The sequence below is a fragment of the Sphaerodactylus townsendi genome, linkage group LG02 (genome assembly GCF_021028975.2).
Source record: "Sphaerodactylus townsendi isolate TG3544 linkage group LG02, MPM_Stown_v2.3, whole genome shotgun sequence".
Lineage (NCBI taxonomy): Eukaryota > Metazoa > Chordata > Lepidosauria > Squamata > Sphaerodactylidae > Sphaerodactylus > Sphaerodactylus townsendi.
Window position 1 is genome coordinate 121,409,364 of NC_059426.1, and position 26,915 is coordinate 121,436,278.

General features: G+C 42.6%; 1 protein-coding gene across 3 annotated transcripts in view; it reads left to right on the forward strand.

Annotated features, from left to right (window-relative positions):
* The window catches only part of RGS6 (regulator of G protein signaling 6), a 244,991-nt gene that overhangs the window by 4,264 nt on the left and 213,812 nt on the right, over positions 1–26,915 (forward strand). For all 3 annotated transcript variants that reach the window (XM_048484070.1, XM_048484071.1, XM_048484069.1), the window contains exon 2: positions 10,455–10,554. In XM_048484070.1, the coding sequence (XP_048340027.1) occupies positions 10,480–10,554 (75 nt within the window). In that variant the 5' untranslated portion in view covers positions 10,455–10,479. The remainder of the gene's footprint in view (positions 1–10,454; positions 10,555–26,915) is intronic.

Genomic DNA, 26,915 nt, shown 5'->3' on the forward strand with positions numbered 1-26,915 from the left:
TGCATTTGTCCTGTGTATTCCCTTCTCCCTTTTGTGTTTTTATTGTCTCAGGTTTTAGATTGAAGGCTCATCAGGACAAGGGCCCCTTCCGCACACACAAAATAATACATTTTCAAACCACTTTCACAACTGTTTGCAAGTGGATTTTGCTATTCCGCACAGCTTTAAAGAGCACTGAAAGCAATTTGAAAGTGCATTATTCTGCATGTGCGGAATGAGCCAAGGTGCTGTTCTTTTGTGCTCCGACAGGTCTCATGCAGGTTGATCACAATAAAATTAATGGAAACCTTTATGAACATTGAACTTTAAGGGATTTTATTTTTAATATGCCATTTTGTTCACTGATATTACATTCTCTAGAAATTTGTCAGTCATAGCCTTAGGGAACAGGGATTATCTCACTATATGTTATGTAGGAAAAAGTAAAATATAATTTTAGTTCATTTCAGGGTAGTTCTTGCTTATTCTGGGAACAAAGAACAGCAAGCACAGTGCCACTTTATTGTGTATCTCGGGTATGGCCACAGATGGTTCACTTGTACATCTAAAGCAAGTTGAACTGATAAAACAGAGAGGGAACTGAACTGAGGGAGGACTTAAGCAAAAAGGCTGGAAAATATGAGAGTTTTTAGTTGAGAAAAAACAAGTTGGCAAATGTCAAGTGTGTAAAATTATGAATGATAATTTTATACTTGGTGTTAGAACTCAGAGATGCCTGAAGTTGAGGACAAGTAGGGTCAAGATTTTAAAAGGCAGTACTTCTTCAAGTACAATTAATATAGAACCACAAAATGTAATGATCGTCTGCTGGCTTTTAAAAGAAGGCCTTCGATAGATAATAACCTCCAGTAATGTGATATGTAAATGGAAGCTCTGAAGTAATGTAAGTTTGAATTACTGCTCAGAGGTTTACTGTCTGGCTCTATAATCAAACGAGATGAAGTGGTGGCCTCAGGTAGCAGACTTTGGGAGGCAGTAACCTCTGCTGCCCTTGTCTCACACTCACTGTCATTACTGTTTCTGACACCCCACCCCAGAACCACACCATGCAAATGCTCTTTCCCTCTTTATTCCTCAAGTGCCTTTAAACACAGCATTGCAAGTTGTGTTCCCAATAGTGCTTTCCAAGTGCTTATTACTACCGCTTCCCTCTTTTCCTATGGTTTCTTGGGAAATACTCCTTTGCCTGCTGTGTCTTTCTAGTCACCATCGTCAAAGAATCGTCTTAATTTTTGGACAACTTTTAAAAAACTGGTTATTGGGTCGGAGAGTTCAGTTTAGGTTCAAGGTAATGGAGAGATTTTTGATTTGGATTGAATTCACTGTCAAAAAATAATTTTGAACCTATTTTTAGTTATGGGTTCAATTTTTTATCTTGCTTCCTGTTTCAGACAGCAGCAACCTTGTCATGTGAGAAAAAGACTATTTTTGCCAATAACAAACACATGCTATACTTTGAGTACTGGCAAAATGCAGTCTTTTGAAACCAGTAGTGTTCCCTGAAGGGAAGATGTCTGGATGATCCTGCACAACAAATAAGCAATGGTACATTTGTTGTGCTATAAACAGATCATGTGGGCAGGGCCTAAGACAACTAATATTCACAATGGCATTATATTTTTGAAAAGAAATTTCTGCAAAAATGTCTGAATCACCACATTAGCCAGCGCTCATACCCTGTTTTCTAGTGACAAGTTGTCATGCCTGATGAAAAATCTCAGTGAGGTTTTGAAGTTAGGTGTGCGCCTTACAAATGGAATGTTTCAGTTCTCTTTAAGGATAAGCATAATTACAGAACTTTAAATTGTAACGACTGATTAGCTTTCCTTTTGGAAAACAATTTCTCCTGAATGACACAGATCTACAATGTGTGTGCAGGTTTTTTAATGCATAACAGCTAGGCATTTGTCTGTCTACCTAAAGTCATAGTGATCTGCGTAAATATCACCCTAGCAACGGAATTTGATGTCATAAATGGAGGATTAAGAAACAAGATGCAAGATAAGCCAAAGGTTTTACAAGAATTGATTATTGGTAAAGCAGTAGTGTCACGGTGATGCCTAGGGCTTTATTTTTAAAGCTCTTTTAAGAAATACTCTGTCCTGCTAGTTCCCTCCTGAAAGCAGATAATTTTGCATTCATTCTACCTATAAAAGCTTTACTCCTTATTTCCATGGAAGGGATGTCACAATTTCATGTATGCAAAAAAATGAGCTAAGCTTTGCTAAAGTGAACATGTAAAGATTTGGATACTTGATGGGCCAGATGTAGAAACATAACTGGGTGGAACAAATCTTATGGACTCCCATTGAACTAAATAAGAATTCTGCTCAGGGTTTCAGTTACATAAGTAGCTCCTCAATCCAGAAGGCTGTCAGCTTAAATAAATAAGCTGTCAGCTTAAATAAACCCAGACCCAGTGGTAAAAGAGAGGGTTGTGTATGCACTGGATTGATCTCCATACTTAGCAAATAAGGTACTCTTCCGGCCATTTGTTTATTTGTGTGGAGTTCCCAATCCAGTTCAGAGAATCATTTGCAGAGCTCCCAAATATGCAGCCATAATATCTTCATCCATGTGCTGATGTGCTGAGGAAAAACTTATGTGTTTCTATCAACATATTCTTGCTGAATCATGATAGATACCTGTTTGCCGATTACAGCTGTCTGTTGAGACGTACTGTGCAGAGTACTGATTAGTGTCAGACCAATATTGGGTTTGAATCTCCATTCAGCAATAAAAGAAGAAAAGTGATCTATGCATGCCACCTTGAGCTCCTTAAGGAAGCAGGATGGGGTAAAAATGTAATAGATGAGCATTTCTCAACTATTTCCAAGGAAGAAAATAATTATAATGAATTCAGCCTGCAATGCTGATAGCAGAATAGTTGCTTTCTGTTGTTATTGAGCATGTAAATAGTTGTGTCTAATGTATTGTCAAAGGCTTTCAAGAGAATGCTGCTAGAACACGACCATACAGCCGGGAAACCACACAGCACTCCAGTTGTGTTTAAATTTGAAAAGTGCTGAACAATCTTTCATGTTCTTGAAACAGCTCTGAACAGTGTGTTTGTTCCCATTTTACAGATGGCTGAAAGAGAATTAGGTCCAATGTTGTACAAAATGTCACAATTGGCGTGTGAATCCAAAAATGCATTCCTAAGACTTATCCCTTCTAAGCCAGTTGACTTAAAAAGTGAACTTAAAGGTGTATAGATGTCTTGAATGTCCAACTCTTTGTTCATAAACAGGCTTGTTCATTTTTGGCTTGCTCCTAATTTAAAACATGTGTCTGAATTTCTATATCTAAATTAAAGCAGTTTAGAGGGCATTTGATGAAGAGAGCAATTCAAAGCAGGTCTACTCTGAAGTCCATTTTATTCAGTGGGCTTTCTCTCAGGAAGGGATCAGAACCTATTTATTCGTGAGCTGACTGATATTGTACCTTGATATTTAATTTGGATTTTATTTTGAGATTAATATGAAACATATTTGAGAGCCAGTAATGTGAAATTGTCTGCAGTGGTCAGAACCTTGTTGGGTTATATAGGTGGATTTTTGCAAGGTTTGGCTTTTACTGCCAAGGTTGCTGTTTGAGAATGGCACAAAAATTGTTAATGAGAAAAAAACACTTGACCTTGTATTCTTTGGTTTGTGTGCTATGTCTGTTCATAGTTGCTGTTATATCATCTGAGGTGGCTTCAGTGCTTGTATGTGAGTGCATGTATGTCCATGTGTCTGTGCTGCATTGGCAGTTTCATTGCCTACCAATGTTTCTTGGCAAGGCTGATGTTCCAGTCTAGCTCTAGTATGTGTACACACGGAGGAAGAAGAAGAGCTGTTTTTCGTACCCACTTTTCTCTTCCTTAAGGTGTCTCAAAGTAACTAAAAAAAGCCTTCTCTCCCCCTTCCCCTCAAACAGGTACCTTGTGAGGTAGGTGACCTGAGAGAGTTTTGAGAGAACTGTGACTAGCCCAAGGTCACCCAGCAGGCTTTTTGTGGAAGAGTGGGAAATTAAAGAGCCCACTGCTCTTAACTGCTACACCACTCTGGCTCCAAACATAAGCGTATAGGGGCACATTCAAACATGGTTTTTATCCTGCATAATTTTCAGGGGACTACATCTGTATATTGATCTTTTTCTTCATTCTACCACAACTAGTTCACTAAGGGCCACATGAGTAGACACACTAAGAGTTTTGTGTAAAAGAGATTTGAGTGTTTTCTCAGTGTGGTGTAGTGGTTAAGAGCAGGTGCACTCTAATCTAGAGAACCGGGTTTGATTCCTCTGCCACTTGAGCTGTGGAGGCTTATCTGGTGAACCAGATTAGCTTGTGCACTCCAACACATGCCAGCTGGGGGCCCTTGGGCAGAGGCGTATAGGGGGAATGGCACCCGGGGACAACACCTGCTCTGTGCGCCCACTGCCCCTGCTCTCGGGGGCGGGGCTTGGGGGCGGTTCAGATGGGCGATGCAGTGGCAGTCTGGCTCCTGGACCAACCTACTGCTGCAGCACCTGTCCAAGCTCCCCTGAGCTCTCCCTGCCTCACTGCAGGCCTCCTCCTGCTCTCCCTAAGCCCTGGGGAAGGAAGGCAGAAGCCGGCCTGCAGATAGGCGGACGGGGCAGGGTGCCACAGCAGAGCCCAGGAGCTGGCCTACCTCTGCAGTGCCCATCCTAGCTCCCCCCTTTCCCTGAACCCCGTCCCCAAGGGTGTGCTGCCTGGCAGCAGGGTGGCTCTGTCTTTAGGCGCCTCCCCCGCGCCAACCCAGCTCTTCCAAGCTGGGTCAGCGTGGGGGAGAAGGGGGGTGGGGTGATTTTGCGCTCCCTGCCATTGAGCCCAGGGTCATTTGACCCCCCATTCCCGTGGGCGGTACACCCCTGACCTTGAGCTAGTCACAGTTCCTTAGAGCTCTCTCAGCCCCACCCACCTCACAGGGTATTTGTTGTGGGGAGCAGGAAGGGAAAGGAGATTGTGAGCCTCTTTGAGTCTCCTTACAGGAGAGAAAGGGGGGATATAAATCCAAACTCCTCTTTTTCTTCTTAAAGGTGGGTGAGGAGTTGTGGAAGGAGAGGGAATTAAATCTCCCTACACACATCAGTTCTCCTGGTAGCTGCTATTTGTACATGGTGGAAATAAGAGTATAGGTAAGGATATCCCAATATTTGCAATAGTGGGGCAGCCTGACATTCCAGATCAGGAAAATGGCACCAGGGCCCAGGGAGAGATTTAAACTTTTTTCATGTGAGAGAAAATGTTTATGAAATGTACTCAGCTCATGATTCAGCTCTTTCTTTCTCTCTCTCTTTTTTGAAAGTGATCTATTCTGCCTCTCAACCATAGGCTTTTGAAGCAGCTTTCAATGAAAAGCATGAAAACTTTAAAAGCACCCATTAAAACAACATGTCACACTGTCAGCCAGAGCAGCGCAATCCTGAGTGGGGGGTGGGAGGGAAGGGTTGCAATGTGGCCAGGGATGGTGCAGCATGCTGAAAGTGATTCTACTCCTTCCCTGGTGAAAGTAGTTTATGCAGTTCAGTGGGCCCCACTGATTTTGCCAGCATAAGTCTGCAATGGCAAGTGGGGGTGTTCCCAGCCTGAAAGGGCTAAGAAAACTGACCAAGTGTCTAATCCAAAGGGTGGGGAACGTGAATCGCTCTTGTGAGTGGTGTGCTGCCATGTCAGCAGATTTGCCCTCCCTGGGGCACTTACTGCAGCAGAGGGGTAATCCCGCCAGTGTGTGACTGGCAGTGCCCTCCTAGAACTGGAATGCGGTACTGAACACCGTGCCAGTCTCCCAGGGCCCCTGCCCTCAGGGTCCCGGTCTTTGCCAGCATTATGCCGGTGGTCTATGGTCCAGACTTAAGCAACCCTTTTGGGCAGTGTAAGTCCCTTGAGGCCCATAGAGGCTTCTCAGTAGAGGTGTGTGCGTGTCTTTCACGTTTTGTGCCTCACCATGCCACTAGAAAGCCTCTTTGGGGGCAGCGACTGGGCACAGCTGTGGCATTGGAGTTCGGCGCTTGGCTCTTGGATGGGGCTGCCCAGCCCCCAGGGATGCCCCCTTAAGTGCTGGTGTGGTCTCCTGTGCCAGAATAGCACTGGCACTGCAGCTGCTCTGGCAGCTGGGTGTTGTGCTGCCATGTGGCTCCCAGGACCAGTATAAGTGCCTTTTCACTGATGTAAATGTCCCTTGTTCTGGCACAAGTGGCATTTTCACCAGTACCAGAGTCGCATGATCTCCCGAGCTGTTTCACTCATCTCCCCAGGATTGTACTGTAAGACATCTTAAAAGTTTGCAAGAGAATCAGAAGTTCAGCCAACCCCCCACCTCAGCCATAAACTTGCCTGTGACCTAGACAGAGAGGTCTTCACATTGTACCTAAAATTGAAATTACTAGGTTGCAGACATGTAACAGTGGGATGAATACTTCTCAGATGAGGTGCTATCACAAAAAGGCCCTATCAGCCAGTCAACTACTTCACTTCAATGTTCTGAACAGTTCATTGCTGTCTTTAAAATCATAACTGGTTGAAAATTTTCACCTAGTCCAACTGAGGAGGTCAAGAAGAGCGAGGATCAGGGTGCTCAGATATGCAGGTGGTCTTTACCTATAAACTCATTGTCATCTTGTTGGGATTTTGCAAGTGTTTGTCAAACCTCAGTTGTAAAAGGGTTAATTGTTTGTATGTAAACAAGTTGCTGAAGTCACTGTTTATAACCTGCTCTATTGATTCGCTATTGGTCACTCAGATAGCCATTGGTTACATGTCAGTGAGCAGGTACACCTGAAGTTATAAAGTGAACTCTGTTTCTTTGTTTGAGCAGACATGACACCACCACCATGACCATGATCACGAGACAGCAGATAGGTACCAAGATGTAATCAAACGTACAGTAATGTAGATGTGTAACAGGAAAGAAAGGATTTCTAATTTTATATTTCTGTAATCCTTCCTTTATAGTTAGTAAACTCATATATAAAAAGCAATTGAGAATCTATTGTTGAAGGTTTTCACGACTGGATTCAACTGGTTGTAGTGGGTTTTCCGGGCTGTGTGGTTTGGTGGATCTTGTTCCTAATGTTTTGCCTGCATCTATGGCTGCCATTTTCAGAGGTGTATCACAGAGGGATAACAGTGTAACAGACTTCCCTCTGTAATACACCTCTGAAGATGCCAGCCACAGATGCAGGTGTAACCCCTCTGTAAGAATGGGATGACCCAGAAAGGGGTGGAGTCTGAAAAGAAGCAGAATACTGCAGAAGTCATGAGGTTGGAAGAAGCAAGGCTACCAGGCTGGGACCTTGATTGATTTTATTAAGCCCTTAACACCTTGTTTAAGGTAACTGCAATGTTGTGGGGAACTAGTGGGAAGGGAGTTTATTTTTTTGCTATATTGTAAATGTTAGAATTTATTGTTTCAGGGTTTTTGTGTATGTAAATGCTGAGAGTTTTCTGGGAACCTTCAACACCTTGAATCCCGTTCACCAGGCCTCTGAAGTCTTCAAAACCAACCACCAGCAAAGAAGAATTGGACTTGGCAATATCAGTAGACTGTAAATATAAGGACTCAAAAATGCAAACTTAACAGGACTGTAAAGTGTAAATGTTCAATGTTTTAAAAGTGTTATTTGTTAAGAGAAGTAAACTGTTTTGTTTAAACTTAGTTCTTTGCAACTCCTTCCAAGTACTGCCCCACAGAACCCACAGAAAGAGGTTACACAGGCAAAATGTTAGGAACAAGATCCACTAGACTACAGCCACACAGCCCGGAAAACCCACTACAACCAACACACACACACACACACACAACACATCTACCATATTGATCCTTTGATTTTTAGAGCTCCAATTATTGCATCTCTAAAATGGGTGAGCATTAATTATGATATGTTCTTTACTGGTTTGTATATTAATATTGCTGTTAAAATCACTTTATATTACATGTTTGGAGTGCAAGAGCTTATTAAAGTCCTTGTTTCCAGAGTCACAAAATAATTTCATTTCTCAAATCTTCTTGCTAAATGACATTGAAACTCTTTAGGCTTTGTGAATATTGACTTTAGTTTTGCATGATCTGATACATTCTCTAATGTCTTGCCTATTAGCAAAAGTAATGGAGAATGTCCACTTTTTCCTCAGTTTTAATTAGCTGTACAGTCATGATGGAGTTGAATTGATCTGTTATGTTTGAACTTTTGTAAAAGAAAACCCTTCTGAATCTTTCCATGGAAGTAATATCTGTGGTCAGTCAAGTGAATATTGGCTAGCCATTTCAGTCTGCTTTCCCCCTGTGTATACTATAGCCTCAAGAGAACACATCATAAACTGCTGCAAAGAGACATTGTTTCTGACCGAACACAAATGTAATTATGCAGAAGCCTGCATCAGTGCCAAAGGAAGGTTCCCAGGGGTGGGGCTAGCTTTAGGCAACTTCTTGAGTCCTTTTGGTCCAGGAATGCCCCCATTTGCCGGTGCAGACTAATGCCAGCAAAATTAGTGGCACAACCCACTGAGTTGCACAGACCTCATTTACAGGGAAAGGAGCAGAGTCACTTTCATCTTGCTGTCCGTGACACATGACTGTGACGTCCCTGGCTGCAGCGCAATTCCCCCATCCTCCCACCCTCACAATTGCACTGCACAAGTTGCCAGTGTGGCATGTTGTTTCAATGAGAGCTTTTATAGTTTTTCTGCTTTTCATTGAAAGCTGCTTCAAAAATCTACGACTGAGAGACAGAACAGAACTCTTTAAAAAAAGAAGAGAAAGAGCTGAAGCGTGAGCTGACTAGATTTCATATACATTTTCTCTCACATGAAAAACAGTTTTCCATGTGCTACTGATACTTGCTGATTATCCCCTGTTGTCTATGCCTTGTATGCCTCACACTCTACCAGAACAAGGGCATGTTCAATAAGTGTCATCATCAAAACCAAGGGTGAAGAAAAATGGAGATCAAGGCCTCTCCTACTAGAGTTCTGGGCTGCCCCCTCCACAAGTCTAGGCTGCTGGCTACGGCACCACAGCAGTGCTGCCCCGCTGCTCCTAAAAGGGCTTCTCAGTGGCTCGGGGAGATTGCACAAGCGTGAAAGCCTCCCCACCAGCAAGAAGCCCCCATTGGGATTCATAGACTTACACTACCCAAAAGGAGAGCATAAGTTTCAATTCCAGTCCAGTGCAGAGAATGATTGGCATAGTGCAGTGAATGGTTGGGCAGGAGCCAACTAATGTCCACTCCTCCCCCAGCCACACCCCCAGCCACTCTACACCAGTGGCGGGGTAAAGGGGTGCTAGGATGCTGGTGCTGCATTTGGTGCCACTTTCCAGTGCTGGGGGGGGGGGGGCATGGCTGCTACATCCTGCCAGATTCTCCCCTCTGCTGGGACAAATATTCCAGGGATGGCAAATCTGCCAGCACGGCCAGCGCACTTCTCCAATGAGCAGATTCAGCCCCCCCCCCTTTGGATGGGGCTGTTAGGCATGATCAACTGAGGAGATACTTTGTGTTTTTGACTGACTAGTTGGAGCATGATATTTAATATTGTTCTAGTCAGTGCACACTGCAGTTTTTGACAGAATTCTAGTGAGGTAACAATTCCCATGCAAACTCACCTGCTGAATCTGCAGTGAATTTGTGGGTGTTCCTGTCTCCCTTAGCTATTTGGTAGTGTTATTCCTGAAAGACTGTGGCCAGTTACCCACGAGCACAGAGGCACATGGTGGGACAGGAAATGCATTAAGGCAAGGTATCTTGTCCCAATGCACTTCCTGTTTGTGGTGCACTGAGGAGGCATGTTGGGGCAATAAATCTCGTCTCGATGTCCTTCCTGTGTGTGGTATGCCAAGAGAGGAGGCATGTTGGGGCAAGATTTCTTGTCCTGATGTGCTTCCTCTTGCTCCAGGGGAAAGCGAGAGCACTTCTGGCATGACATTTCGTGCCAGAGCAGGGCAAGGCTGGGGAACACCAGCAGTGGGTGTTCGGTCAATGAGTACCTTCCAGAACCCTTATGAGCACAGAATACTTATGAGCACATGCAATTCTGTAATCTGACATTCTGTAACGAGCAGGACTCTTGCTGTGCCAAGTGATGTGATGATGTCATCTTGGCCTACCATGAGAAGGGCCCTTCATGGTAAGTGTCCAATGGACTGTGTTATGCTACCAGACACTTTTCTGATTTTAGCACAGGTTCATTGCCATCATTCCTGTACTTGTTGTCTGGAGGAGGGGATTGCATGGGACCCACTGATATAGGAGAAGCCTGAGCCTGTGGTAAATTATGTCCCAGGACCAGGTATCTTCTGTATTGGTTGGATTGGAGTTTTCACTAGATGACAACACTCTCTAGGTCAGCCTGAATCAGGGTCTGCTTTGGGTTTCATAATTTGGTATTTATCCCTGTCATACTTTTGTTTTTCCGGGTGTTCTGTTGAATTCTGCTTTTGCTTTTGCAGTTGGGTGAGAAGAGACCTATTGATAATGGCCCAGGGATCCAGTGACATGGAAACTGCTGATCAAGAAGAGAACTCTCCAAACATGATTGTTTACCGAAAGGTAAGGCATTCAGGTGTATTCATAACTTTTGAGCTAGACCAATAAGAATTGTTCACCTTTCTAGAACAATTTTGTTTTTCAGATGCATTTATTGTGTTTCAAACTACTGCATTTACAATTCCAAAGGAAACGTAAATCATTGACTATTGCTAAAATAGGTTGAATCAGATTAATTTTTGTAAGGGTTACAAATTAAATAGCCTGTTTGCTTTATGTACTACTAAGAGATCACATGCACAATCAAGATGTGTGATTTACTTCATTCACATCAGATTGGCTTAATAAACTCAGCAGTCAGTCTGTTAAAAGGATTTGGCTATAAGTTTTGAAAAGTTTACAAGAAACACTGCTTAGTACAAATCACTTTACAAAGAACCCACTATTCCTGAACGTGGCTGTTGTGGAATGTTTTATGTAGCTTACTGAATGAAACTAATTCTACAATATCTTAATAGCAGGTAAAAGAAAACAGTGTAATAACCAATACTAGATTTCTGCACTACAATCTCTGTTTTGAATTGTTTTACCTCCATTCATCCATGGAGTGGTATTTTCTGCTTCTCTTAACCAGGACAGTTTACTGAGTCCTCTGAAATTTTGTTCCTGGGGATCAGCAGACCCTAAGAAGTAACAAAGGGAGCTAAGAGAAGGTCTTGTGCAGTGAGGGAACTGAGTAGAAATGGCTGTCCACTCTGCTTTTAATCTGCATGGTTGGATACATGTCACAGTGTAAGCCCTTTGTCACCTCACAATACAACCTCATTTAAAATAAGTGAACTGGAGTGCTTCTGGTATTCAGCCCAGTAAACATATCCAATATGTTAATTAATTATATTTGAAATACTTTGGGATGTGTTTATGTTTTCTCTGGCTATGAGTGCACTGATTTTGACATTTGTCTATGAAATGTGAGTTTTAATTTTGTTTAAAAAAAAAACAAGAAGACACCCGTATACATTAAATGGTGGATGAAATTTTGTTCAGCTCTGCTGAAAACGGAAGCTGCTTATGAATGGAATCAATAATCAACAGTCCTTGTTTAGCTCTATCTTGGAGAACTGCTGAGTTTCACTAGTCTACCACTGCCAGATACAGACAGAATTTTCATGCTCCTAAATTTAGAAGTGAAAGGATTGTTGCACTATTATATACAGATACAATCATTATTTCCTTGACAAAAGTGGGCTTAAAGATGGTTGTGCTGGTACTGTTGTGATGCTGCTGTGAAAATGAGATGTCTTTAAATACTGACAAAAGTGAAATCATCACTTGGGTTTAGGGATCTCACAGTCTTGGCTCCCTCAAGGTTTGCTGAAAAAAAACATGTGTATAGACTGATCCAGTGGTGGGATCCAAAAATTTTAATAACTGGTTCAGATGGTGGTGGGATTCAAACAGTGGCACCGCCGCACACACTCACCTCCAGTCCCTATTGGGCAGGGAGGTTGCTTTAGTAACCCCTTCTCGGCACTCAGAAAAAATTAGTAACCACTTCTAGAGAACTGGTTGGATCCCACCTCTGGACTGATCCCAATACCCAACATGCCCAAAAAGTTACATCCACCATTTTCATATTAGTTTCAAGTTTCTGGTAGCTGATGTTATGTTACTTGCACTTAACTGCTGAGTGATTTGGAGACTGGGGGAAAGGTAAAGGGATGCTACAAATTTCTCAGAGAAGACATTCGCCTGTTGAACTTATCATATTTGAATGTGACAATCAAATGTGAACCTGAACTCAATCTGTTCAATTTGTGTCAAACAGCTGCAGAACCAATTTGCACAGGGTTTTCCTAAAACTGCATGGGCAAACCCACGTTCAATTCAAACTTATTGGTGGTCATTAGCTCCATTAAAGATACATAGATCAGTGATTCCCAAACTTTTGGGGGGCTGTTGCCCCCTTGACTCCTAAGCCACATCCCTCGTGCTCCCCCTTCCTCACATAGGAACACACAAGTCTTTCTTGGCACTATATAAATATAGAGTGTGATATATTGCTACTACGGTTTTTAAGGGATTTTAATGTGATTTTCTGATGATGTTGTTTGTATTCTGTTGAATATTGTTTTGCTGTTTGTTGATTTTATTGTATATCACCCAGAGCCCTCCAGGAGTAGGGCGGTATATTAAACCTAATAAATAATAATACTAAGTCTACTGCAAATTCAGAACGACTTCTATCACAGTAAACACACATATGTATTTCACATAGAAAACATGACCAAGGAGAGTGCTATTTTAAAAAATCTTGCCTTGCATAACAGCAGCTACAGAACTCTTTGCCTTGACCCCCCCCCCCCGGCTTCTCAGAGAGGAGAGTTCTGCTGCTTTTCCTTTAAAACACACCAGTCATCTGGATAGAAAGACAAAACCTTTTTCCTGCCACTGCCCCCCCCACTGCCCCAACATTCTAGCCACCCCCTACCACTCCAGAATTCCTCACCTCCCCTTGAAGTTTCCACCAACCTCAAGGGGCAGTACTTGTTCTGCTCCCCAGGTGGTTGTTTAGGTGCCCTGCACCCGGCCAAAGCAGAATGTAAGACTCACTGACTCAGTTAACAGTTCAATACTTAAAGCTTTAATTGTAACAATGTTGACAGACCCTGACTCCTCCCGGGTCTAACTAAATAAAGGTTACTTTGTTGCAGCAACTTTCTGGAGTCTGGAATTTATTGTAAATACTGTGAGACTATAACATCTATAACTGTTTAACTTAAATACTGTGAATCTATAACATCTTTGACTGTCTAACTTGTTGCTGTCACCCAGCTTCCGTTGGCACCTAACTGCTGCTGTCACCCAGCTTCCATTGGCCCCTAACTGCCAAATCAGACAGGTTGCTGGGTAATAACTGCCGTAGAACACCAGCCCTAGGGCTTCTTAAAGGGACAGAACTAAATTCGGTTCCCTCCCACTGAATACTGTACAAAACATAGCTAAACCCATACTAACTGTGGGGAAACCAAAGGGGAAATAAACAAAGGCTCTGTGGGGGCATGACACTCCCGCCTAAAACTTCCTCTGGAAGTTTTACCTTTATCAACTTCCATTAACTATACTTAACTATTCTTACTGTACTACTCTTAATAACTATCTATCCCTAATACATAATATCAACTATGCTAACTGTAAACTTCTATGCTAACTATAACTGTAAACTTCTAACAATCTTGATTGCAGAATTCAAACTGCTTGTGGTTCACTGCTTGTGGTTCAACGTTCAGGAACTCTGAATAAAGAAGAATCTCCATCTTCATTCTTAAAATCAGGGTTAAAGTCATTAAGTAGCAGAAAATGGACGTTTTCCACAAGACATTTATCCACCGCTACAAAGAGAGGGGTCTCTCCTTTCATGTTTGTCTGTTGCCACTGGCTAGGTGTGGTGATCTTATGTATTTGATCCACTCTATTACTCACATATACGTAAAATCTACGATGTATATTGTTAATATATCCTAGCACTACTTTGCTATCTATATAGAGCACTACTTCCTGAAAGGACAAGTCCAATTCCCTTTGGATAATTTCTAAAAGTTGTGTGGCTAGCACTTTGTGCACAAAGTTCAAGGCGGGGTATGGTATGGCCTCTGCCTCGGTGCTAGCTTAGCCTTTCCTAAAATAAAACCTAAGTACACTTTGATCACCTCGATCACTCTAAGATAGGCCACTGCAGCAATCGCTTTGAACTGAAGCATCTGAAAATATATGGAGTTGCAGATGTTCTGAACTGGGTGAAATGAACACATAGCTCCTTGGGACACTGACTTGTTCCAAAGCTGAAAGAGTTGACCTCCAGGGTTCCCATTTGGACCTTTCAAGGTCTGACAAAGGTTGATCCCAATCTTTAATGTCCTGAGTTAGCTCTCTCAGCAAGCATTTACCTTGAATAATGACTGGTGCTGCAAACCCAAGGGGATCAAAAATACTGTTGATTGTGGATAGCACTCCTCTACGTGTGCAGCTCTTCTTTGAGTCTGGAACTTGGAAAGGTAAACTCATCCTTTTTAACTTTCCAGCACAAACCCAAACTTCTTTGTATTGTTGAGGACTCCTGTCCTAATTCTAAAGTTTCTATTTCCTTTACTTTATCTTCTTCGGGAAAGGCTTGCAGCACTTCTGGACTATTCGAAACAATTTTGTGTAATCTTATGTTGGCGTTGGCCAACATATGCTGAGTTTGTTTGAGAAGATTGATTGCTTCTTGGGTGGGTGTAGATTTTAAAGCATCATCTACATAAAAGTCTCTGTGAACAAATTGACTCACTTCTGATCCATATTGCTGCTCTAAGAGTTTTGCAGTCTTCTTAAGTCCATAGTTTGCAATAGCTGGTGAGGGGCTGTTTCCAAAAACATGAACACACATTCTGTACTCTTGCACCTCTGACATCTGATATGGATCCTTAAACCACAGAAAACGAAGATAATTTCTATGGTCTTTTTCTGACCCAAAAGGAATAGAAGATTTGTTGAATATCTGACATAATTGCAACAGCTTCCTTTCTAAAACGCAACAGTACTCTCGATAAGATTGTTAATTAAATCCGGTCCTGTCAGCAGAACTCTATTAAGAGATGTGCCATTAAATAATGCACTAGAATCAAAACACCACTTTCATTGCCTTTATGTGGCTTCTGGGGTGATAGGACTCCAAAATGGTAAATACCAGCATTCTTGATGGTCTTCAATGTCAGGAGCTTTTTCGGCATGGCCCTTCTCTATCATGGTGTTAATGAAGGCAATAACATCCTCCTTTAACTGTGGTTTCTTTTCCATGTTTCTTTGGAGTGCTTTTAAACGTTGCAGTGCCATGACACGATTATTTGCAACTTGTCTCTGGGTTCTTTGAAGGGTAAAGGTGTGATCCAATTTCCTTTGCTCATCCTGCTGACACTCTCTTTCCATTATGGCTAGGAAACGCTTGTCTTCTATGGACAAGGCTGGCTGGTCATCATGGACTGTAATTTTTAAACACTGATGACTCCAACTCCTCTATGCTATGATGTTGTATCTGGATGTGATTTGGGCAGTCCAACATCTGCGTGGGTCGTCCATTTGGCATAAACCCCATGCAGAAGGTGTGTGCGTGTTCAGGTATTCTTTTGTGGTTCAAACAAACTGGGCCTAGAATGGTCCACCCCAGCCCTAACCTCTGAGCAAATGGCATTCCTGGGGACCTTTTCACTTTGTTCTTTGACTACGAACACCTCTGGACAATCTGTGCCGATAAGCAGCAGAATTTTAGCATTTGGGTCAAGCTCTGGTATCTTGTCTGCTATAGACTCCAGGTGCTTGTGATGCGTGGCGATGCTTCTTGTTGGGATTTGTCTTTCGCGTTTAGGAATATGTTGACATTCAAGGAGAGTAGGTCGTGTCAATTGCTCTGTCCCATCTGTTGCTTGCAGAACAAAGCCTGGTGCTGGTACTCCTGTCATTATTTGATTTCCACTACATGTGGTCATGACATATTCTATCTCTTCTGAGTGTATGTTAAACATCTCAAAAAACTCTTGGAGTGGCTAATGAAGTATCGCTTTGAAAGCGCCTAATGCCACATACATACTTTGGGCTTGATGCGTGAAGCTTTTGAGTAAACATCTGCGCAGACAAATCGGATGGCAAGTAATGTGATCTTTTTTGTTCCATCAGCATACGGCAGTGCATGTCGCTGTTGCCGCTCTGTTCTCCTTTGGTTGTGATGGTTTCTCCAGGATATTTTCTGCCTCTTTGGTCTCTTTCTTTGGTAACTGAAGTGGTTTTGTGCGATGTAATGCTGAACAATGCTGTTCACTGGAGCATTCTTGGCACTTTACCTTTCTTTTGCATTCGTTGGCCATATGGTTCTTGAAAGAGCAACATTTAAAACACAGTTTCTGTTGCTTTATGTAGGACAGGCGCTCTTCATAAGGCATTTCTCTGAACTCTTTGCAGTCATTGAGGTTGTGCAATTTTTTATGAACTGGACACATAATTTCCAATGGCTTACTTGAGAATTGTTTAACTGAGTTTGTATTTGTCTCTGTCTTCCTAACCATAACTTGAGGTTTACCTTTAAACTCTTGGAATGACTTCTTCTCTTCTCTAACACTTTGGTACAAAGAAGGGAATCCTGTTTGGGGATCATTTCTTTCTTTAGCCATTCTTGATATAAATCTTACAAGATATGAATATGGTGGATACCTTTGCTGATGGTTCTCTTTGTAATTAAAAACTTCTTTACCCCATTGCTCTTTCAGGGAAGGGCAACTTGTCGATAACTTCTCTTTGAGTCAAATGCTGATCCAAACATGCAAGTCCTGGCAGCTCGGGGTTTTCTTTCGCAGACTCCATCTCTGAAAGCAGATCTGTCAAATCCCACAGTTTCTTGCAATCTTTCATTGCAAGTTTGGGAAAGGTTTTAAGCCTTTGTAGAAGTGAAGCTTCTATTTCTGAAGATGCTCCATATCTTTCTGGCCTAATCTACTCCATGCTCGCTCTAAAGCCATGTGAGGGTTTCTTACATGTGCTGCATAGACTCTTCTTATTTTATGCCTGACGATGTTGTTCCCAAACTGCTATAAGCAAGGTCAGCTCTTCCTCGGCATCTAGTTTCCCAGGTCTTTGAGAGCTCTCTGGAATGTAATTTTCCAAAGTAAGTAGTCTTCTGGCTTATCAGAAAACTTCTGAATGCCTCTGTCTGCTAAATCTCTTCTAGGATTTCTGGAAAGGGTAGCTTTCAAAACATCTGACAAATTTGGGATGTCAGGTTGCATAATGGGATTTGTTGCCTGATGATGCGGAGTAGAGTATAACTGTGAAGCTGATACTCCAGGTACAACTGTGTCTTCAGGAGACTTCTGCTCCTGTCTAAAAACTGTAGAGTCGAAATTGGGCATCCCAACTGGATTTGTAAAGGTTTTCCTCCCCTCATTCTGTTCATTTGCTAACTGACTTTGCTTGTTGATTACTTGGGGGAGCTCCTTTTGTGGTACTGTCTGCTGACTCACCACTACTGGTGCAACCATGCTATGCTGTGGTTGGAACTGGACCATGGATTGCTGCACTCTGGACATCTGGGACATTAGTTCTGCTGATTCTGCAGCTGCCAGATGTTCTGTCACTCTGAATTCTTCCGAATCAGCAGTCACTTCTCCAAAGTTGGATGACTGTTGGATTAAATAGGAAGATACCTTCATCATAGGGTCTTCTTCCTCTATTTCCTCAGAGCCGAAGGTAATTAAACTCTCTTTAAGGCCTTGCTCCAAAACTTGAGCTCTCGTATCAGCTTTTCTGCCTTTGCTCTTTGTTTTAGTGTTGACAAGGCTGCTTCTACTTTTGCTTGTCGAGCCTCTTCCTGAGCTTTCAACTGGGCTTGATGTGCCTGATGGGCTGCTTCCTGGGCTTTAGACTGTGCCTGACGAGCCGCTTGTTCTTCAATGATTTCTTCTTTTCGTTTTAAGAAATCTACTTGTTTTGCAGCCGCCGCTGCATCAGCTTTGGCTTCCAGGATCTTCATTTCCATAGCCACTCTTTGGGAACGACAAGAGGCACTGCTATAATTTGAGCCTGACTTAGTGCTTCTTGTTCTGTGGGATGTGTGGGAAGACGAGGTTTTAGTTGCAGATTTACTGCCACACTTGCTTGGCACTTCAGGTGTAACCTTTCTTGGAATGTGAGGTGACATTCCTCTTCCTATTCCTCTCATGGGGATGCAGTGTCTACAGTTGGTTTGGTGGATTGTTCTTGCGCTGCTGGATCTCTTGATTGTTGACTTGCTTGCAATCCCTGAAACTTGCTGGATAAACCACACATAATGTTGTTAAAGAAGTTTGCCTTTTCTCTCTGATCCTTCTCCATCTTTGTCTTGATATTCAAGGCTTCTGATGTATTCATACGCTCTAGGAGGGAAATCAGATTCCTAGCTGGACCTTTCCATAAAGGTACCGTTGTTGTAAGGTCTCCTTACAACTTAATATTTCTTCTTCTTGTACAAGGCATTTTCCAGATTGATAACTTGCTAGGAGGTCTTGCCACGCCTTAGAGCATTTGAGCTGCAATACATTCACCTGATCTTGCAAAGATTCTAACATTTTGGTAGTGGGCTTTTATTTCTAGCATTGCTTTGTGAAATAGAGCTTGTTGGCTCTGAGTGAGTTTCTTCTCTTTCTTGCATTGCCGGTGCTCCTAGCAAAGAAGACTTCAACTTTCCTATGCCCAGCTTCTTTAGGGCTTATAGGAACCAATCTCTCTCTTCTGCCAGTGCTCCTAGCAAAGAAGACTTCAACTTTCCTATGCCCAGCTTCTTTAGGGCTTATAGGAACCAATCTCTCTCTTCTGCCAGTGCTCCTAGCAAAGAAGACTTCAACTTTCCTATGCCCAGCTTCTTTAGGGCTTATAGGAACCAATCTCTTACTGTTGCGAGGCAGACTTTCTTTGTTCCTTTACTGCAAAGGCTCCCTGCCTTGCTTCTCACCGACTGAAACTTTCAATTCGGTCTTTTGGAAACTGGAAACATTCAAGTTAGACTGTTCTGCTCCCCAGGTGGTTGTTTAGGTGCCCTGCACCCGGCCAAAGCAGAATGTAAGACTCACTGACTCAGTTAACAGTTCAATACTTAAAGCTTTAATTGTAACAATGTTGACAGACCCTGACTCCTCCCGGGTCTAACTAAATAAAGGTTACTTTGTTGCAGCAACTTTCTGGAGTCTGGAATTTATTGTAAATACTGTGAGACTATAACATCTATAACTGTTTAACTTAAATACTGTGAATCTATAACATCTTTGACTGTCTAACTTGTTGCTGTCACCCAGCTTCCGTTGGCACCTAACTGCTGCTGTCACCCAGCTTCCGTTGGCCCCTAACTGCCAAATCAGACAGGTTGCTGGGTAATAACTGTCGTAGAACACCAGCCCTAGGGCTTCTTAAAGGGACAGAACTAAATTCGGTTCCCTCCCACTGAATACTGTACAAAACATAGCTAAACCCATACTAACTGTGGGGAAACTAAAGGGGAAATAAACAAAGGCTCTGTGGGGGCATGACAGTACTGCCCACTTTGGGAATCCCTAAGATAGATGAACACGGAAGGGTAGGATTTTATGGAAAGGTAGCATTTATTAATGTCTGATTTATATGATTTGTGAGTGATTTGATGAGTAAAAATTGTCGGCTCTGTAGAATACTTACACAGCAAGGATGGGGAAGTATACTTGCATGAAAAGCCAATTGTGCTGTAGTACATAATTAGTAAGGAATCTTGTGAAACCTGTCAAATACAGATTAAATGATTGACAAGCTATCAAACTGATTGTTGAGTAAACAGGTCATTGTTTGCAAGGCACTCAAGTACCCCAGTTCAGGCTGAAGCTGATCTTTCTCCTGCAATCTACTGCCCAATCAGTCCCCTCTTGGTAATTGGGTCTGCCCTCTCCTGCCGTTCACCCATACCTCTCAAGTTCTCAACTTGATCAAGTAGGCAGCAGTGGCACCTGTTTGGTGACATTTTGAAATCTCTCCACGGCAACTGAAATTGCAACTGTCCCTGTTTCTATCTCCATGGACTTACAAAACAATGTTTGTTGTGGGAGGAGGGAAGCATGTGTTAACTGACTAATATGACAATTCAGATTTTGGAATCTTGAGTCAGAAAATACCTCTGAGGATGAACTAATTTCCTCTATTATCAGTATTCTGTAAAATTACTAAAAGTTGCTGTCCTGAAACTAGCCTCTGTGCTTGGTGTATTCTTGTCAACACTGCAGTGAAGCTCACGCAAGGTAACAGTGACTATTTCCATGGCTAGAAGTATGAAACAGAGTCATCACAGAAAAAACTTCAGCAGTTACTTCCATGACTCCCCACCACTACCATTTACTGAAACATGAAAAGAACAGAAATATTTTTTCTGTGGAACACCTTTACCAGTTCTTGATTACTTGTAACTAAAAAACCTCTGCATAAATAAATGAAAGAAAAGTATCACTGAGGCAATGGCTGATTAAGGGGGAAATCAGTATTTCCTATATAGACCTAGAAAGAGCACTTGAAAGAAATATTGTTTGTTCTGTATGCTGTGAGGAAGAGTTAAAGACTGACAGCTTTGAAAATACTAGGGCTAAGCAGTAGTGTGTGTGTTAGAGACTTGTAGGCTAAACAGTCTGCAGAGAAGGCACAAGATATAAGTGAATAGGGAATCAAAAGCAAGGTAACAGTGACTATTTCCATGGCTAGAAGTGTGAAACAGAGTCATCACAGAAAAAACTTCAGCAGTTACTTCCATGACTCCCCACCACTACCATTTACTGAAACATGAAAAGAACAGAAATATTTTTTCTGTGGAACACCTTTACCAGTTCTTGATTACTTGTAACTAAAAAACCTCTGCATAAATAAATGAAAGAAAAGTATCACTGAGGCAATGGCTGATTAAGGGGGAAATCAGTATTTCCTATATAGACCTAGAAAGAGCACTTGAAAGAAATATTGTTTGTTCTGTATGCTGTGAGGAAGAGTCAAAGACTGACAGCTTTGAAAATACTAGGGCTAAGCAGTAGTGTGTGTGTTAGAGACTTGTAGGCTAAACAGTCTGCAGAGAAGGCACAAGATATAAGTGAATAGGGAATCAAAAGTGTATAAAAATTAAAGGATTAGAATTCTCTGACTTAATGATACTGCCATATCAGTACTGATTAAATGGAGGGAAGAGTATAAGGTAATATGCTTAGGGATTTAATGTAACTAGAAGGCAGTATTACACTGTGTAAATCCTATATCTATGTCAGATATAGCAGCCTACTTTGATTCTTTTAGTGAATAAATTTCATCTGAACTGGGATTTGCACGAATTTGCACGATCAAGAGTGGGGAAATGATGTGCTGAATTCAGTGACTAGCTCAGTACTTAGGCAGGGCACTAGACTGTGTGCAAACCTGGAAAAGGTGGTGATGGTAAGCTTTTACAGTGTCAAGTAAAATCAACTGAAGAAACGAGAGAATTTTCTCTTTATTCTGCATACTGTAGTAGCAACCAAACAATTCCATCTAAGTTTCCACTCATGCCTGCATCTGAAGTGGTATCACCAGCCATGGTATCTAGCCAATGCAATATGGCACTGCAGGAAACTTCTACAGGCCACAGTTTTTCAGTCTGTCAGTGATATGTACAAGCCTCATTGACAAATTTATTCATAAGCTTGAGTTTTCAGCCTTAGCAATCATAAGGCTGCTTGGGTCAGTTTTTGCTGACTGGATAATCCGGCATTAGCAGTGTATCAGCCCATGAATATCCATCTTGGAGTCTTCTGTGGGAATACTGGCTATGTTGAAATTTTGGGATTCTCTGAATATGGTTTTCTCCATTGAGCTAGAGGACTTCTGGGTATTCTCCATCAACCAATCAGGGAGGCAGGAATACATAACTGACTATCAGTTTCCTTGGTCTGTTGGAGACAGCAGAATCGATTGATGATCAGGAGGAGGAGATGGGCAAGACCTCTACCCTTAAGGCGGAACTAGTGCAGCTTATTAAAGTCTTTCTTTACTGAGAGAGGGGCCATGCAAGAGGACATACTAAACATGTTCAGTACCCATCTCCAAGCTATTGGGCCGCAAGGTTCTCCACAGGGTAACCCGGACAGGGCATTCACCCCCCTCCCAGAGGCAATAAGAGTGGCCCTATTCCTTGGAAAACCAAGACTGCTCTAAAGAAGCTCTGAGTACATGGCCTTACATTCATCTGATTCAGATACTGTCCAGAGGGAGGAGATAATTTTTTCCTGTGGTGAGGAAGTAAGAGAAGAGATCTCTGTTCCGGAACAAGCCTCACACTTCTTCAATCCAGATGACCGCTTCTTCAATCCGGATGAATATCAGTATCTTTTGTCCAAATCTGTGGCAGTCCTGCACCTAGAGGAGGCAATCGGAAGGAACTGAAAAGCCCAAACATAGATCAAAACACAAAGGGGATACAGAATTTTTTCCTCCTCCCAATCCGTCTAAGAAGTTTTTCCCCTTTCCTGAATTTTTTGAGGATCAACACACTAATGAGTACCCTAGTTTTCTCTGTAGGCTGTATGCCCTATCCAATTATACTAATGACATGCTGCAAGTACCCCTCATCGATACTCCTATAGCAGCCTTACAGTCAGCGGATTACTCACAAAAGATGGCCAGGACCAAATTAAGGACTGACTTGTTCTGTAAACGCTCACAGAAGGACTGAGTTGTTCTGTAAATGCTCCTAGGAGGTCATGGCTATGTGTATCAAGTCTGCAGCTGCAGCCTCCATAGTAGCGAGAGCCTCCATAGTATGTGCAAGGAAGTTGCTAGAGCTTATCCCTCAGAGCGAGTCCAGACTGATTGAAGGGTTCAGTAGGATCCTTATGGCGGCTTCATTTGGCACTGATGCCACTCTAGATAACTTAAACTTTTCAGCCAGGGCAATGACTTCTTCGGTGGCTGCCAGGAGATTGCTGTGGTTGAGAGCCTGGCAAATGGACTGGAGAGCCAAATCCAGACTGACTGAGTTTGCCTTTCAGGGAAACAAGCTCTTCTGAGAGGAGCTTATTAACATATTGGTGGAATCAAAAGATAAGACCAAGTCCATGACTAAGTCTGTCCGAAAGTTCAAAAGAAGACCTAACTTTAACTGTTCTTTTCATCCTCAACAGGCATTCACACATCCCAAAAGTGACTTTAGAAGCTCCACATGGGGTAATAGAAGGCAACAATTCAAAAAAGGCTTCTCCTTCTGGAAGGCCTCAGGTAATGAACACTCTGGTCAGGAACCCTGACAGAACAAAGTGTGACACCAAGGTCAACAGGGTAGGGGCCAGACTACAGCTATTTCATCAAATCTGGGCCCTATCAAAGTCAGACCTATCATCTCTGGACATTGTAACCTCAGGTTACGTGATAGAGTTTCTTTCTATTCCCACCCAGATTCATACTATCCCCACTATCCAACGACCGGGAAAAAAGGTCGAGGAAATTAGAAGCAGTTTCCCATCTCGTTCAAATAGGCATGGTGGAACTGACCACACAAAGAGGCTTGGGCGTATACTTCATTCTGTTCATGGTCTCCAAAAAGAACAGGGAGTGGCATGCAATTCTAGACCTAAAGTTTGTAAACTGTTTTATAAAACTACGCCACTTCAGAATAGAGAACCTACATTTCATTGCTGATTCCCTCCAACCCAGCAAATTCTTAACGTCCATAGATCTTTCAAAGACATACCTCCACATTCCAGTTTTTGAGGGCCACTGTCGCTTCCTCAGATTTGGGATAGGGAAAGATCATTTCCAACTCAGAGCACTCTCTTTTGGTCTCTGCATGGCACCAAGAGTCTTTTCCAAGGTGCTAGTGAACTTAATAGTGATTCTCAGGGAACAGGGAGTACGTCTACACCTGTACTGAGATGACATTCTAACCAGACTCTCCAGATCAAGCCACAATGGACTGTGCTCGAACCATCAAGATCCTAGAACATCACAGGTTTATAGTCAATCACAAGAAGAATTCCCTAGAACCATCACTAAGACTGGAACACCTAGGGTTCTTAATAGACACAGGGACCTGCAAACTGTTTGTTCCCTCAGAAAAACAGAGGCTCCTAAGATCCAAAATCAGATTGATTTTATCCACGACAAGGTGCTCCCTCCTATCTTTAGCCAGTATAATGGGTCTGCTGGCAGTCTACTCAGAAGTCATTCAGTGGGGTCACTTCCACTCCAGAGCCCTTCAAAACATCTTGCGTCCTTATCAATTTCAGATAGCCAACAAGTCATATCGGCTGTTGAAGATCCCCCATCTGATCCAGTCTGCTGTGGTGGACCAAACACTCCAGTCTGTCCCAAGGCAAGCATTACTGGTCCCAAGGCAAGCTCCAAGCAGGTATTCACAGATTCCAGCTATCAGGCTGGGAAACATCGGAGGACAACCACACTCAAGGGACCTGGTCCTCCACAGAGACCAAGATGTTCATCAGTTATCTCAAATTGAGACCCATATGTTTGGCACTGCAGAACTTTCAGAACTTTCTGCAGGGATCACACGCATTAGTCCAGACAGACAATGTGGCAGCCAAAGTTTGCCTGAATCGCCAAGAAGGCTCCAGATCCTCTTTGCTACAGAAGGAAGTGATCCTTACACTGCTGTGGGTGGAAACACATCTCCTGTCGGTCTGAGCAGAACACATCCAAGGAATCCACAGTGTGCAAGCGGATTGGCTGAGCCGGCAGACAATCCACCCAGGGGAATGGTCTCTCAACAGAGATGTCTTTCTACTGATCGTTCAGTCCTTGGTTCATACCAAAACAGACAGATGCCCAGATTCTTCTCGTGATTCAAATATCCAGAAGCAGAGGCAATGGATGCACTTTCAACATCCAGGCCTACTATACGCCTTTCCTCCAATCCTGCTGATTCCCAGGCTCCTGCACAAGATCAGAGAGGAGAGGGCTGAAGTCCTCTTGGTGGCACCTTGGTGGTTCGCCAACATCAGCACTGTCGGTACACAAACGGCTACATTTTCCTTTGGACAGAGATCTCCTTCATCAAGGACCAGTTCTTAACCCAGATCCAGGGTGCTTGAACTTGACTACTTGGAAATCGAAAGAAGGAAGTTAATCTTCAAAGGGTATAGCGCAGAGGTTACAGATGCCATCCTGGCCCCTAGGAGACCTTCCACGAGGCGAATTTATTATACCACCTGGAAGGCCTTCGTGAGGTGGTGTTGGAGGAAGACGGTGGAACCAACAAGTCTGACTGTGGGTGAAGTCCTTAGTTTTCTTCAAGACAGCCTTAGTTCAGGCTTGCATTCATCCACCCTTTACCAACAGGTGGTGGTCATTGCTTCGGTGGTACTGGTGTTAGAGTTTAAGTTCCCATCCTCACATCAGGAGGTTTCTCAGGGGAGCTAGATTCCGAGACAGGCCCACGTGACACCATTTCCAACTTGGAAATTACACACAGTGTTACATGCCTTAACGAAGCCCCGGTTTGAGCCGATCAGGAACATCTCATCAAAACACTTAAGAATGAAGGTCATCTTTCTTATAGCTGTCTGAGCTGGCAGCCCTGTCGGCAAAACCATCCTTGTGCATTTTCATAAAGACAATGTGGTCCTAAGCACAGACCTTCATTCCCAAGGTAAAATCTAAATTCCATCAACAATAGGAAATTTTTCTTCCTACTTTTCCCTGAACCAAAACATCCTAAAGAGGTTTATTGGCATAAGCTGGATGTCAGGAGAGCACTCAAGGACTTCCTTATAAGAACACACGAATTTAGGAGAACAGAGGCGCTGTTCATTTCTGTGGCTAATCATAATAAAGGTTCTAAGATTTCATCGCAGACCATTAGTGTTTCAGAGAAGGCATTGCTGAAGCCCATTCAGCGCAAAAGATGTCTGTCCCTATGGGAATCACAGCTCATTCTGTATGCAATATGTCCATTGGTGCATCATTCAATAATAATGTGTCTGTAGAAGAGATCTTCTACAGGGGTCTTCACTCTCCACATTTGTGCGGCACTACAGACTGAATGTCTTCAGTTCAGTGGATGCTTCATATGGCTGCAGAGTATTACAGCACAGGAGAGGACTACGACCCCACCCTATAGAAAGTGACACTGCTATGGGACGTCATCCAGATGTCCTCTAGCTCAATGGAGAATGACCATTGGACTTACCTGTGAAGGGTTCTTCTCCATTGAGCGGAAGAAGACATCTGCCCCCCATCGGTCTTTAATTCCTCTCCTGATGCAAAGCAGCATTTTGTTAAAGTTGTTGGAAATTTGTTAGTCTTCCTGGTCTGACCTTATTTATGCTCTTTAAATGTTGGGATCTATCCCTATTATATCTAGTAGATATTCTGGTGCCTCGCTGTTTGGTTTCAGTTTCCCAGATAGAGGGAGAGGCTGACTTGGCTGATGTGTGCTTGACAGGATATAATCTAACCCAAAGGGCTGTTGATGTTCCAACAGACAGGATTGGCATTTCTGCCAACTGTATTTTTAGTTTAGTATTTTTAGTTGGTTTAGAAAAGCAAAAATGTATTTCCAATGAAAAGCGAAGAAAATTAATAAATAATAAGGGGGGGGGGTGAACTGGTATAATGACTACAGTAATGAAATAAAAAAATGAAGCAACATTTTTGTGTCTTTCCTTATCTGCAAACTGTGAATACATAGAACTATTCTTAATGCTGGAAAATGAGCCGTCTTCCTCTTAATGACATTTAATTCCAGATAGGGCAGAGGCAGGGACTGGGGTGGAAGAAGAGTGAACACCAACACTACTTTTACTGATGTCTAGACTATGCTGAATATCTTTAGGATTTTAGTGGCAGGTATTGTATGTTCTTTTCTCAGTTATGCTTAT